Genomic DNA, 14386 nt, shown 5'->3' with positions numbered 1-14386 from the left:
GGAATAGTTTTACATACCAAGTCCAGTGTTGGAAAGGGATCAACATTACTGTTGCCTGTCTGGTTATGATGGCAGCTGTAGTAGACATAAAATGAAAGTCTTCTGGATAAGGTGCACAACTGACCTTTTCCCAAGGGGAATAACTTTTTTGTAGCCCTAAGCAATCCATAACAAAACCTGCTACACTGGTAAGTCTCTGTACTACATGTAAATGCATGAAGGCTTCCAAACCATTAAAACAACCTGAAACAGTAAGCGAGAAGAAACTGAGCACATGAAACACTTTTGAAGATTGAAATAAGGCACAGGACAGCTTCATTTATCAATTAACCTTTTAATTTTTATTACATAATGTATAAACACCACTTGGAAAAAAAAAGCAGCAAAGAATAACAGGTCTAGTCTAGCAGAACACAGTGTAGACTGGCACTAAATGAAAATACCATGGACTTGACTCAGCAGGTAGAACGGGTGCAAAGATCACTGCCAGTCCATGCAGATTAAATCAGTGTTAAACCAATACTCAGTCCTGTCCTGGAATACTGTCTACCAAGTAAGTTGTCTGTACTGCAACACTTCGTAATAAAGGATCCTTAAAAAGGGTCCTACAGCTCTTTAATAAAAAAAGGTAGCGGCTTACTATTAATTACAGATTTCTGAATCATCCTAATCAATTTAAGTGTTCACCAGTAAATGCTTTGACAGAACTGGAATTAAATAGAGACAAAACCAGTAGAGGCCACTCATGAGTAGGTCAGGCTTCCATTTTGCTAAGTTAGGAATCTGACTGTGAAAATTTACTAAGTCCTAATATCGATCATACTTTGGGTCTGAAAACATTGCCTTTTAGTCTTGACATTCATAATAAGGAATGACAGGCATATTTTAGAGGTATGCTTACTGATCAGACAGTCTAATCAGTCTCCATTAAAACATTTCAGCACACAAATGTTTAAATAAGCAGGAGATAAGATTTCTGCCATAGATTTGCTGTGCAGGTGTTCAATACCTAAATCTGATCAAAGAGTGGTGGAGTCCTAGGAAGTAATAAATTAGTGTTAATGGCATTGGTGGGGTTGGGGTTTTTTTGAATCCTAACAGCATATTGACTATGTACTTGACACAGGCACATAATAAACAATCCTTAACTGGTTACAGATGGATTGAGAATAACTAGAACACCCTAGTCTGTGTGCACACAACTTTTATAAAGATTAGGCTTTTGTGTCTTTACCGTTAGACAAGCTTTGCAAGTTATTTTAGGCAATAAGGGCTTTATTCTGGTAGTTCCTGAGCTTACCAACTTTTGAAAGCTTACTTGGCTACTTTGATTTTCCCCTCTGGGTCTGCAGTCACGATAACCAGACAGTGTAAATAACTCTGCAGCACACTTAGAAGGTGAAATGTACACAGTGATAGATTACTCAGAAATCTCCATCAATTTCATATTTTCCTAAAACTGAATGGTCTGGTCAAATCAATAGGCTCTAAATTATGTTTTGAGTTCTATTAACTCTGAGTCTAGAAGGAAAAAACCCTTTGTCCATTTCCTCCACCAATAAAAAGCAGTTTACATTCTGCAAATGGCAATAAATAAACTGATTGGCCACATGGGAGAACATTTCCATTAGACCTGAGGACATCTGTTACAGAAGTCTCTTCGTTCAAAAGTCATTTGAAGAAAACTCACTCTTGGAAACCAATCTGTAGTAAACAAAACATACTATTTTCAAGTCACGTAGCAGAAGAGTTCCTGCTGTAGGAATATTTGTGTTGTCAAATTCTGCTTCCTTATCTCTGCAATTATCAGCACAGACTCCAAAAGGCAGTCACAGTTCACAGTTTCTCTAAAACATTTAAAAGGTGACTTGCTTTTCTTTAATCAGAGCTTTTTTTTTTTCTGTATCAACTTGATTACCTAATATGAGCAGAGATAAGTGAAATTAATTTGTTGTCATTTACATACCAGTAGAATTCAGCATAGGACTGGAAATTTAAGTTTTCTGGAGAAGGTAAAAAAAAAACATGCTGGGAAAACTGGAAGACGTAGGTATTAGCTTGTGGTCCAACTCCTAATACCCAGTGTATCTCATTCTTCTTTAATTATAAGAAATTCAGAACCCTAAATTCCAAACCATTCAACTTAATAAGGCCAAATATATTTCTTAATGATAGCCACTTTCATATACTAGTGTCACTGATAATCTCCTTGCCAGCTAATCCATTCAGTGAAGGAATTTATCTTACTCCAACATGATTTCTATAATTTGTATATTCCTGATGAAGGGCTCAAAAAAACCTTTGGGTTTCAAGTCCCTATCTAGCCAAACAAAAAGTAAAAGCTACGTCATTCAAGATGTATTAAACCAGACTTTTACTCTTGATGTAAGTCTACAAAGTAGGAAAAAATATTGGAAGAACAAAAAAAATTGCCACAAGTTGTATGAAACTACAAAGTTGTACAATTTTTGAAAAGCATACAAAAGGTTTGTATTATCATTTCTTTTACATCAACATCATGGTTTACCAAAATCTATATATCCTTGCATCAAATTGCTAGATTGACAGTCAACCTTTCTACAAAAGTGTATGTACGAAGTATTTAGTTTCATCAGTCCCAGACTGTTACTAAAAAAACTGTACATCTGAATATTTAATGCTACTGACTTAATACTTGAACCCATTCACCTGTGTTTACAAAGCTTTCATGTTTGCCTTACAGGTTAAAATGTCAATTTTCACTGAAGTTAGAGGTAACACTTCAGACATGTTTTACACTAGATGCAAAAAGAGCTTAAATATCAGGCTAATGTTTCCCCAACCCAAAGGAATGAAAAGCATTTCAAGCTTCCTCCAAATGCTCTTGCATCCAAAAAGGCCAGCTTCCAATATAATGCAGCATTGTGATATCCCCATGGTTTCCCTCTATGGATCCATAAATGTTACAGCAAAAGACATCAGAGTCCTTCATTCTTCCAGCAGAACAGTGCACAGTGAATCCTCTGTGTCAATCAGTATCGAAGCTATTGCCCCATCATTGAATTCAAAAGATGTTCCTCCATCTACAACCATACAAGCATCCCAGCAACGGGAACGGACACAGACCCTGCAGAAGCCCAACAAGTAAGTTATCACAAGACAGCTTAAAACTTCAGGCATTTCACACAAGCACTTAACAATAAAACTGGTTCTGGGACTTTCTTTTGCTTGGGCCAGTAAATGCTTAACCACCATTTAACATTGTACTAAATACTCAAACCCCCTGTGTGCCTCAGTGCTTTGTATGGACTAAGCAAAGAGTCCAGAGAGGACTGAAGGATGTACTCAATGGAGCCTACTGCTCCCAGAGTCTGAGAACAGCCTATAATATAATACTTGGTGTTGAAGCTTAGATGCAAGTTTTAATGAAAGCTACTGATGATCTCATTTAACTGTGATTTACTTCATCTCCACAGAAAAGCTGACAATTAATTTAAGATTCTAATAAGTGGTCTTCATGTTATGTGAAATATACATTTTCAAGTAGCAATGCTTGAGATTCAAATAATTTGGACATTAATATAGTCTATTTTGTTACATTAATCATCAGAGAGAAGGGAAAGCAATAACAAACACAAAGCTGAAGGTCAGGATGCTTGCCAGGCAACTTCAAGAACTGCAGCATATTACTGTCAATATTAAGAGTCTGACTATATCATATTTAAGCTAAGAAGTTTAAATCTAAGCTTATAAAATTTACGGCATCTCTTTTAGAGCTGGACAAGACAGAATAAAGAATTTGGCTCAGAGCTCCTTTAAACATTTGTTTTGATACAAAAGGTTGAATTCACATTTAAATAAAACTGAAATACTGTATTGCTTTCAATAGTTTCTATGTTATTGTTTGCATGTTCAGTTATTCTGATCATATAACTAATGGCTGTATGTGTTTATACTTAATTGTGGCAAGCTCCATACATCATAGATTCGTTTGGATTGGGAAGGATATGCAATATCATTGAGCTCAACTATTAAACGAGCACTACCAAGCCCACCACTAAACTATATCCCTAAGTGCCATGCCTTACAAGTATTTTAAATACCTTCAGGAATGATGATTCCACCACTTCCACAGGCAGCCTGTTCCACTGCTTTACAACCCTTTCCATGACGAAAATTTTCTTAATATTCAATCTAAATCTCCACTGGCACAAGTGCCCTAAGTTAAAATGATGAATTACCAAATAATTCCATTTGGAAATGCATTTAGTCCAACCTTCTGCTCAAAGCAGACCTTACTTCAAAGACGGGTTAGCTTGCTTAAGGCCTTGCCCAGGCAAGTTTTGAGTCTCTCCAAGAACAGTGATAAGACAGTCTATAGAGACAACCTGGCAACCTGGTTGACTGCCTGGCTATTCCCACTGTGAAAATTTCTTCTTTTTTTTTAATCAGAATCCTACATCCCATAATATCATGGGTGTTTTCTTATACTCTGCTCGGAAAGGAGTTTAACTTAAGTCTCCTCTGTAACCATCCTTTGGTAGCTGAAGGCAGCAACTGAATTCCCCCTTAGTCTTGTCTCCTCCAGGATGAACAAAAGCACTATTTGAGTCTTTCCTTTACAAACCACGTGTTCTGGCCCCCTCATTCCCCCAGTGGCCCTTCCCTGAATTCACTCCAGTTTGTCAATGTGTCTCATACTGAGGGGAATGGCATATATCCAGAACTGGGCACAGTGAGATTCTTTTATTCTGTGAGATTGTGCAGGGATCAAACATTAAAAAGCCGTAACACAACTAGGAAACATTTTCTTCCTGCTGTTATGAGAACAATACTCAAGTCACTCAAAGAACTAACTGGATGTTGAAACACTTCAAGGGAAAGTCCTGCCTATACTTTGACAGATACACAGAATGAAGTAACTCTTCACTATTGCAGCCAACACTTACTTTGAAGAGAAGCCACGCTGACGGCTACTTGAGAAAACTCTGTTTACAATAGGCTCTCGAACACTGAAAAACATCTTTGGTTCCTCTGGACTGTAGAGCAGAGACTCATTGTAATCATTTGTTACTGTAAGTAGAGGAATCAGCCATTAGCTTTTCCAGAGAAAATTAGTTACTCTCAGAAACACATTCCTCCATAGAAGAGTGGCTTCTCCACCAAGAAGGAACATGAAGTCATGACAGATGTTTAACAGCCTTCACATGCAAAAAAATTACTTTTAGAGAAGAAGGCTTTCAGTTCTACTGAATGATGAACACTCAAAAGTTCTCTTCAGGTGATTAAATATTAACTGTTTCAAATCTTAGGAGAACTGAAATTCTCCTGAAGAGGATATACAGAAGTCTAAATAAGTGCTTTCATATCAAGTAAAGCATTTTTTGCTAACTGTGCCTAATTAATGTCTGCAAGAAAGACTGTTACTGCAAGAGTGCTAAAATACTGAAAGCTGAGTAGTACAGAATACAAACAAAATGAACTGGCCAAAGATAGTTTAAAAGAAATCTTGCCTTCTTCACTAACCTTTGTGTACCAGTTCCATGTTCAATGGCATATTCAAACTTCCATGCTTTTTCGCTGTTGAGCCAAGAGAAAGAGCCCCGATTAGATAGATGTATCTTTATATAAACTTGGCTACTAATGCCACGTTGTTCACTCACCCATCTTAAGGATCTCTTCAATAGCTTGATGTGCAACCTTGTTAATATTATAGGACCTAGACAGAGAAGTAGAAGTCTTGTTTACTAAGCAGTACAACTTACGAGAAAAGCCGAGCAAAAACAAAACAGAAAATCTTGCACACTGATGAAAAACTAAATTCAACATCTGGGGAGGAAAAAGAATGGTATTAAGTGTGAGCTGATACCAGTTTATTTTAAAAAACAAGTCTTAAATCAACTCTTGATTTGGCATCTACCTGTGACCTTGTAAACCTTAAAAACCCATTAAGTCAAGTCTTCAGGAAAGAAGAGCATGGGATGTAGTCTCCTTATCAATAACCTTCCTGCCTTAAAACCCCAGTAACGGCTGAATAAAGCCTGCATTAAAAAACTGAAGCATGACAGTTCTAGAGATTGTGTTCTTATCCAAGGGTCTATCCAACCCCTGCTAATTAATTTTCTGTTAGCTCTCATTTATGAACCCAACACTTCTTTATAAATATTTTATGTGTGTATTTATACCCTAAGGTGTGGCCTTGAATATCACAGAACTGGTGTATATAGAAAAGGAGCAGTCAGATCAGACACTTCTGCATTTGACACATTTGGATGAGCAAGTTAACATAGCCTCAGTCTGGACTAAGTCAAAACCCCAAAAAATGTCTTCCACCTCTGCCCAGGCTCAAAAGAGAGTAGGTGCTAAATCACAGCCACTATGCAGCAGTACGGTGAACACCTCAGATGCCCAGGTCTCAATACAGCTCAAAATCCTCAGTCCAGCACTGTCATGGCAGTAAAATGCCTCAGACTGCAATACAGATCCTCTACACACCTATCAGACCACAGAGCTGCTGACCATGGTTGTCCAAGGCTCTGTCTCTTACACTTACTGCCTACCTGCAAGCCTGAGCAGATGCTATCAAGATATCCTTTTACCCAAGTTTTGGCAGCTACAGAAAGTACCTGGACATTTAAATGTCTCTCAGTCCCAGAAAGTCTGAAGTTCCAGGAGAGTGCCTAGACAACCGGTTAAGGAAGATCACTCCACTGAGGCTTGGCCTCAGTTTAGAGAAGTCCAGCAACTCATACTGATTGCTGCAATGGAGAGAGGCAATCCTGGAGTTTGGTTCCTGGTTCTGGGTTTGCTCAGCACCATGTATAAGCAAATGAGATGTGTAAGAACAGCAGTGAAATAAGACTGTACTTTCCCAAGGTATTGAACACTAGGGAAGTTTCCCTAGCACTCTGCCAATTTCAACCTTGGCAGGCTCCAGGACTAAGCTATGCTGCCTGAATACGAAATTCTGAATTACAATGAAGAGTAAAACCCAGTAACCATGGTTACAGCATGAATACTCATTTTTGAATTTCATTAAAAGCTTCTGTTTTAGTTCATCTTAGCCTGCCACATAAACCCAGTGCCTATTGTACAACTTTTAACTGCGAGCACAAACACATCTCTCACATCTCAAAACTAAATTGATTAGACTTACATGCAGTACTGTGGCACATTTAAACTGAAGTTTATATAATTTATCCCTCTGATTAAGCTAGCACAGTTATGGCCATCTTTGTTTAAGGGGAGTATTTTGGCAGAGATTGTCCCCTGTCAATTAAGTATGAAAGAAACAAGAGGCTTGAAAGGAGAACTGGCAGTAGATGTGCCAGAGAACACTTAACACTGCTTCCAAGTACATGTTTTCCCATTCTTCTTAGAGCTTAGATTTTATAAGTTTACTGAGCTATATCATCTAAGCACTCTAATTTTAGCCAACAAGAGTAGTTCACAGATCACTATGAATGCTCTCTGCAAGTCAGAGCAGAATCTCTTTCCCTCACAATTCCCAACCATTCATCTTCACATGTGGCATTCATCTTTCACTGAAATTACACCTAAGGCAAACTTCTGTCTCAGTGCAACAGCTCCTCACCCTTTCAAGGCTTCTCTCCATACCCATAAGCAATGAGTGCTCTGCTCTTCTCATATACTTGTAACAGCCTTGAGCCATACTGACAGTGAGAATATTTGACTGACTTACCTATAGTCCAACAGAGTCTCAGCAAGGACAAAATGAATGAGCAAAATAGGCTCATCTAGCTTATCTGAAATTATATTTTATATCAAAGCAGCAACATGTACTCACCATGCTTTTGATCCTGTTCCAGTACACACATTAAGCCCTGAACTCTTCTGTTTTTCCCAAGGACCATCATCAACTGATATTTCATAATAGGAGGCCCTATGAAGCGAGAATTTAAAACTGGGTTTGCAGGACTTAAAGTTCTCCCTGAATAAGACAGAACACACAGCCTTATCAGGCACATAACAATTTAGACTTTCATATCTGGATCACAGTTTCACAGGCTTTGTACAGTGTTTCCAATTTGACAGCCACTTCTGGTTTACTATTTTATAGCAGTTTTTATAATGGACTAAAATGATTTGCAGCATTTTAAGGCACTTTTTCTGCAGTCGCTTCTCATATTAATTTATGCTCTGTGGTTCATCTGCAGGGCTTGTTAGACTTACAAATAAAACTATAAACAATTACCTTCCTGTCATAACTGTTGCACAAAAACTGTGGTTATGCTATGATTGGGTCTCATTAAATTATGTCAAGGAACACTAAACATTTCAACATCAGTAAGTAATAGCATGATTGAACCTGAATTCTTGATCACTTCAGCAATCAAAAATCCAGTGATTCTTCATGAATAGCTTTACACAATCAGCAGGCTTACATTTCTCTCCAGGGCAAATTAATCCTAAAACTCAAATGTACTAGGTCTTGATGTACAATCATCTCCTGCACGTTACTGTTCATCTATCAGGGGATTCCAAGTGTTAGGCCTAGAGACCAAAGTTTCCCTCTCCAAGCTCTACAAGAACATACAAGAGTAATTTATGAACTAAACTTGTTGATATTCATAGTGACTAATTCAAACAATGTGATACAGGCTTCAGATTAATAGATGCCCTCTCAGAAATACCACATTCACTGTTTTATGCGTGACTGAGTTTCACCTTTCTTAGTAAACAGAACTTACTGAGCTATTATTTCAGTCTGGATCCACTAGAAACACAGCTCTTGGCTGTTTGGTGTCAGTTTATACTCTCAGTAACTTAGGGCATGTTGTGTAATCACTCTTGAGAAGATGGGGAGATTAGAGAACTGGAAGTAGATTAGTACACAGGTGCACAGCTTGAGTCAGTTTAATGTAACTTTTGCAAGCTGGGTAGAACAGGTTTTCTGGGGTTTTTTTCTTCAATTTGCCTCTTTTCATCACTGACATGCAGAATAAGATCTTAAAAGAATCTCCTGAAATTATTTTGTCTAAATAAACAGCAAACCTGTGTATTTGACACTGACAGAACATTCGTCTATGACATTTAAGTCTTCAAGTGTAAGGTCCTATTAACGCCGTAATAATTTCTAGAGGTTTGTTTCTACAGGTATTGTGTTCCTCAGTGGTTCTCAAATACACTGGAGCCAAGAGCACAATGTACTTGTGACACTCATAGATAGCACTGGAAAACAGCTTTGTGTTCCTCTGTCACTGCACATTAAAGAAATTCTTTAAAACATTGATAAAATTAGGTTTGATTTAGTAGAAAGCAGGATTTTTATCTCTTTGAGATTAATTCCTTCTGCCACATGCTGAAGTCCAGACAAAAAATAAAGCACTCACAGAATATTTATACTGTTTCCAGCAGCAATCAGTGTCCCAGGCACTGTACAAACACAAGCTGTTAAAGTCTAAAGTGGCTTTTCTGTTGTTGTTGTTTATGTTTTTTAAGATAAACAATAAAGTGAAAAGAGATACAAAATACAGTAAAAGTTTGGTCAAATCCTGACTAAGGACCATGACTTTTACTGCGGCCCCAGTCATATTCCCCATGTTCCTCTTATTGTTTGGCTGCCAAAAATGCATTGATCTTCAGGACAGAAAGGACAGTCAAATGTATCCTGAATAAGGCAGTACCATGATTTGATACAAACTCATTTCTTAAAAGAAGAAAAGATGTATTTTCCATCAATAACAAGGTTTCTGCCAAAGGCAGGCTGATACCTTTGCCTCTAAAGACAGAAAGGCAGAAAAAGGAATCATGGTAAAACTTATTTCTACTTGGTCATGCTAAAAGCTTATGAAGAGATACTTAAGAAGATATGCAGGAGAGGAGGTAGTTTAAGAACTATTTAAATCGTCAGTAAAAGGGAAAGAAAACAGGAAAAATGAAAGAATGATGAGACAGGAAGTAGAAAACCAGAAATTAACATTACAGCACTTACATCTCTGAAAATACACTTTGTAATCAGCAATAATACAATCAGTGTTAAATATTTATAGAGTAGAACTGAAATTTGACAGTAAAATCTCATCACTGACTGTCTATTGCAATGTCATAACAAGAAATTAAGTCAATTGTGCCTTGCTGAAACAACAATTAAAACACACCTGGATGAAAGAGATTCCCCAATGAAGACTTCATTGAGTGCTCTCACTGGTAAAAGATGTGGACCAGAAATATCAGACCCTGCAGATATCGAAAATAAGAGTTTTGAATCATGGATTAAAAATACAAAATTTTAAAAAAATGCTCACAATTTATTGGAGGACGGATTCTGCTGCCTGGGTTTGTTTTCTAGACCTCATGCTCCATTTTCTTCAAACTTATTTTTTCACTGATTTACTCTGTGATCAGTCACTGTCCTTTACTGGAGACAATAAACATTTAAACCAAGGTCAGCAATGACACTTAAGTTCAGACACTGCTTTCCCTGAAAAGTCATGGGCAGCCAGGCAGAATGAAGTCTCCTCTTCTGTCAGTCACTCTTCCAGCCAAGTTAAACTCACCGGCAGTGACTTAACAGACATTTCTGAGGAAGTTCAGAGAATTAGACGTCATACCACAAGGTAGTTAAAGTGGATTAACAAACTGTTCATGTTGACAAGGACTTCTTAGTGAGCAAATGCATTACTGGACACAGGTTAGGCACAGAACCATGCATCTTCAACGCACCATAAAGAAAAGAGGTGAAAGTGTTCAAGAATTACCTACAGACAGATTCTCACTTCCAATGTCTTCTTTGCTTGCTGGTAGCCCAAGACCAGCTTTTACAACTCTGAATTAACCTAACTTAAAAGTTAGCATGTGTACACACATACTCAAGTAGTTACAGTACTTTGATAGTAGTACAGTACTAAGATCAGGTACTTTGACAGAAGGTATTTCAAATACTGAAACTTTCACAAATCTTTATCTTCTATTCCAAGTTATCATCGCAAAGTGATTCCAATCTTGTCAGATTTTAACCTACTTTGATCCTGGAATCTTTCATTTATGTGAGCCCTGCTGTGTTGCTCTTGGCTTAGCTGCTGTTCATGTAAATCCACAGGGGTTGTGTTAATTCCAGTTCCTTCAAGATACAGTCGGATTCTTTGCCGCCACTGCCACCTAAGAGAGGAGAAAGAAGCCCATATGAGCAGCTGAAATATTAATTACAAAATTAAATAGGATCTGAAAGTCTTCACTTTCAAAGCAGAACGTCTTAAGATCAGAAGCTAAATATATTCAAAGTCATATTTCAAGTTTTAGAGTTTCCACTATGACTTCTAAATTTAAAAAGTTAATTGTACTAAATAGTCAACTCTTCACACTTACGAATTTGCTACCTAATGTTTCTTGCATGTGTAAAATGTGCAAAATAAGAGGACACAGGCCAAAAGTAGTCTATAAAATTGTATGTAACAACTCTCCTTTTTAGGCATGTGACCCTAACTTGTGAATGAATGACTGATGCAATGCTTTGAGAATAAAGAGCTCTCAAGAATTTATACAGCAGTACGTGCCATACTTTTAACATCTTTTGTTTGTATTTGTCCAGAAAAGCAGCTCTATGCATCCGTTTATAAATAAGGCCCCAAGTATCCTCTCATTTTAACAAATGCTCCTGGCCTAGGAATTTAGGGTGTTAAAGAGGAATTCATTTGAAGCAAGAGAAGGATATAAAAGCCATGTTACAACACTCAGATTTTTTTACTTTTCCCTAATCAATTCCTTTTTCCTCTTACAACCTAAGAGATGTCATAAAACAAAATAGCAATAGTTTTGACTAAGAAAGCAAATCACAAGTGAGTGTTACAAGCACATCTTTTCCCTGTTCATACTGTTGATATCCATGTGACAGTAACCAGTTTTTCCTGAAATTACATGAGACTTATGCTTTATATGACTACACTGCTAGTTTTTCCTCATTGTCATCTTTATAGAGCCTCATTTACACAACCTATCTGCCCTTAAATTCCAAATACGATTTTAGGTAGTCATGCAGAAAGCATGCAGTGAGTATCACTATACTAGCCTCCTTACAGTGTTCATGGCTAGAACATGTCACATTCCCTACAAAATTAGAAAATGGGACTGTACCTCTATTATACCCCTATTCAGAGAACCTACTACACCACTGACCACCAAGAAAAGAAACACCAGAAGCCCTTCCAGACAAGGATTCAGTTACTCACCTATTTCGAAGTTTGCTTAGGGCCAAACAAAACTAAGAACTGTCAAATCAAACACCTGCTTGTGTCCTTGCTTAAGAATAAAGTTTCTATTATTTCAGAAAAACAATTAGGGAAATCCTTTCTGTTTCACTCTGGTGAGGTTTCAGCTCCATAATGAGCAATAACAGGAGTTCCAGCAACAAAAATACAATTTTGTTTCCAGCAAAACATCAAAACTGCCAAATGTCAAGGGAGTTTATCTGCATAAACACTGAGAGCTTTATTTAAGCAACTTAGAATGATGGAGACTAAAAAGTTTCTGTTTTCTAAATCTTAGAGTACGTGAGTGGAAAGTTCCTGTTCTTTTAGCAACATATTTTTCAACATATTGAAACTCCTTCAGTTATTTATCCTGGCAACTGTACTCATCTCATTTCAGAACTTTTCTATGGCACAAATACAGCTACATTTCAAGCTACAAATTTAATACGCTAGAAGTATAAACAAAAATCAATTGCTATATACTTTCACATGAGTGACTGATTTCTGTTTGATGGTTTGCCATCATAAAAGTATTCTGGAAAGTTATTATATACACAGAACAATGTCCCTTTTTAAGTAGTTATTAAAAACTCTTCCCTAGTCTGTCCTTTAAAAGTCAGCTTGCTTCTTTTTAAATCAAGTAAGATTGTTCTATTTAAGAATATCTGGTACTGAAAACATCAAGCTATATTCAGCATGAAGAGAAGTTCTGCCTTACACTAATCTGTTAACTAAATTTAAGCCACTTTATCTCAATCACCAAAACCCCACAAGCAACACACTGACCATTTCCTAACTGAATGTGTTTCACTAGCTTCTATTCTTATGTATTGTATGTTTTTGAATCCTAAAAAATATGCAAACCAATATACTCCTTACAAGGATGCAGTTCCTTATTTGTCAATTTACTAAATCAGAAGTGAAAATCTATTACTGCAGGTCATACCAGAAGATTTTTTGCTGGAACTAGTTTTATCATTTGTATTCCAATCTCACTCTTGACCACAAACTCATTTTTCAACATTTTAAACATCTACAGAGAATTCACAATCTGAGCCATTAAGATTTTACTAAGCTGCACCTGGTCCTTAGGAATTGCACATGATTAGGTGTTTTCCAATCCCTCTATGTTTTTGAAAACCAAAGATCAGTGAATCCTACCTGAATTCACCACGATAAAGCTTCTGTAGAGCTTCAGGAAATGAATGTGTATATCTCACAGGCAAGCACAAGTGACCCTCTGATCTGGTAGCAAAAAATGACAATGAAAATGACAGTATTACTGTTCAGATTTGGTACCTTTGGAAAACAAAACAAAACAAAGTAGGTCTCCCTTTGTGTTACATCTAGCTATGCTACACTTTTGAGATCTTTATGAATCTGTACTATTCTTGCACAGTAGCACATCAGCAACCATACACTGCTTTCAGCTCCTGAAGTCTGTGGGTCTGAGACAGGATATTTCTCCCACACTTCCCCTAAAAACTGTCTGTTCAGCTAGTAATCCTGCAGGAATACGTAAACACTAATATAGTTCCTGTCACCATTCTTGGAAAGCTATTTGAGCTTAATAAACCTGGCAGGTGAGAAAATTTCCTCCATTTACAAACAAGTTAGCAACACAAACAGCTAAGCAACATGCCTAAGATGAAAAGAATCTCATGTCAAAACCAGAAGACTAAACACTGCTCCCTTCCTTGAGTAATATGTGACAATTTAAAGGTACTTGTTATTTGAACCCTGCTAGTCAGGCTTGATAATACAGAACAGCTACTCAGAGCATTTGAAAAGTTTTGGAAGAAAAGTAAGGTATGAAAGGAATTAAACCTTTTGACGACCACTTTATGTACTGGGAATAAACTGTCAGTATCAAAAGCAGAAATCTAAATGTAGACTTCTCAGCAGGCAGAGCCTTGTGAATTCGGAGTTTCATCTGCCATCCATTTGAAGGTTATACCAACCAGGCAGTACTAACACACTGCATCCACTGAGCTGTAAGATTGATATGGGCAGGTGGGTGCAGCTTGTGCAGAGTTTATAATAGGACAACTAAGTGCCAACAATTGGCTCAGGAGACTGTGTTTTCTGAGGTATCACATGGTTTACACGAAGAAACCACAGCAAACTTCATCTGAGGCTCTACTGGATCCACCCTCTTCACAAAGAAATTATGTTTCTGTGTGTTCAGGCACCACACT

The 14386-nt window shown here is 37.3% G+C and overlaps 1 protein-coding gene across 2 annotated transcripts in view; it reads right to left on the bottom strand.

The window, feature by feature from the left end:
• Window positions 1–318: 318 nt before the first annotated feature.
• The window catches only part of NADK2 (NAD kinase 2, mitochondrial), a 32628-nt gene continuing 18560 nt past the window's right edge, over window positions 319–14386 (bottom strand). Inside the window, exons 5-12 of one of the 2 annotated variants that reach the window (XM_032097369.1) lie at window positions 13350–13433; window positions 10964–11100; window positions 10101–10179; window positions 7787–7930; window positions 5643–5698; window positions 5506–5559; window positions 4929–5052; window positions 319–3106 (exon numbers count right to left, since the gene is read on the bottom strand). In XM_032097369.1, coding sequence (XP_031953260.1) covers window positions 2968–3106; window positions 4929–5052; window positions 5506–5559; window positions 5643–5698; window positions 7787–7930; window positions 10101–10179; window positions 10964–11100; window positions 13350–13433 — 817 coding nt within the window. In that variant the 3' untranslated portion in view covers window positions 319–2967. The remainder of the gene's footprint in view (window positions 3107–4928; window positions 5053–5505; window positions 5560–5642; window positions 5699–7786; window positions 7931–10100; window positions 10180–10963; window positions 11101–13349; window positions 13434–14386) is intronic. The other variant, XM_032097370.1, reaches the window with a different exon arrangement.

This window comes from Corvus moneduloides, chromosome Z (genome assembly GCF_009650955.1).
Source record: "Corvus moneduloides isolate bCorMon1 chromosome Z, bCorMon1.pri, whole genome shotgun sequence".
Taxonomy (NCBI): domain Eukaryota; kingdom Metazoa; phylum Chordata; class Aves; order Passeriformes; family Corvidae; genus Corvus; species Corvus moneduloides.
The sequence above is the reverse complement of the archived record's forward strand: the minus strand, read 5'-3'. Positions and strand labels throughout refer to the sequence as shown.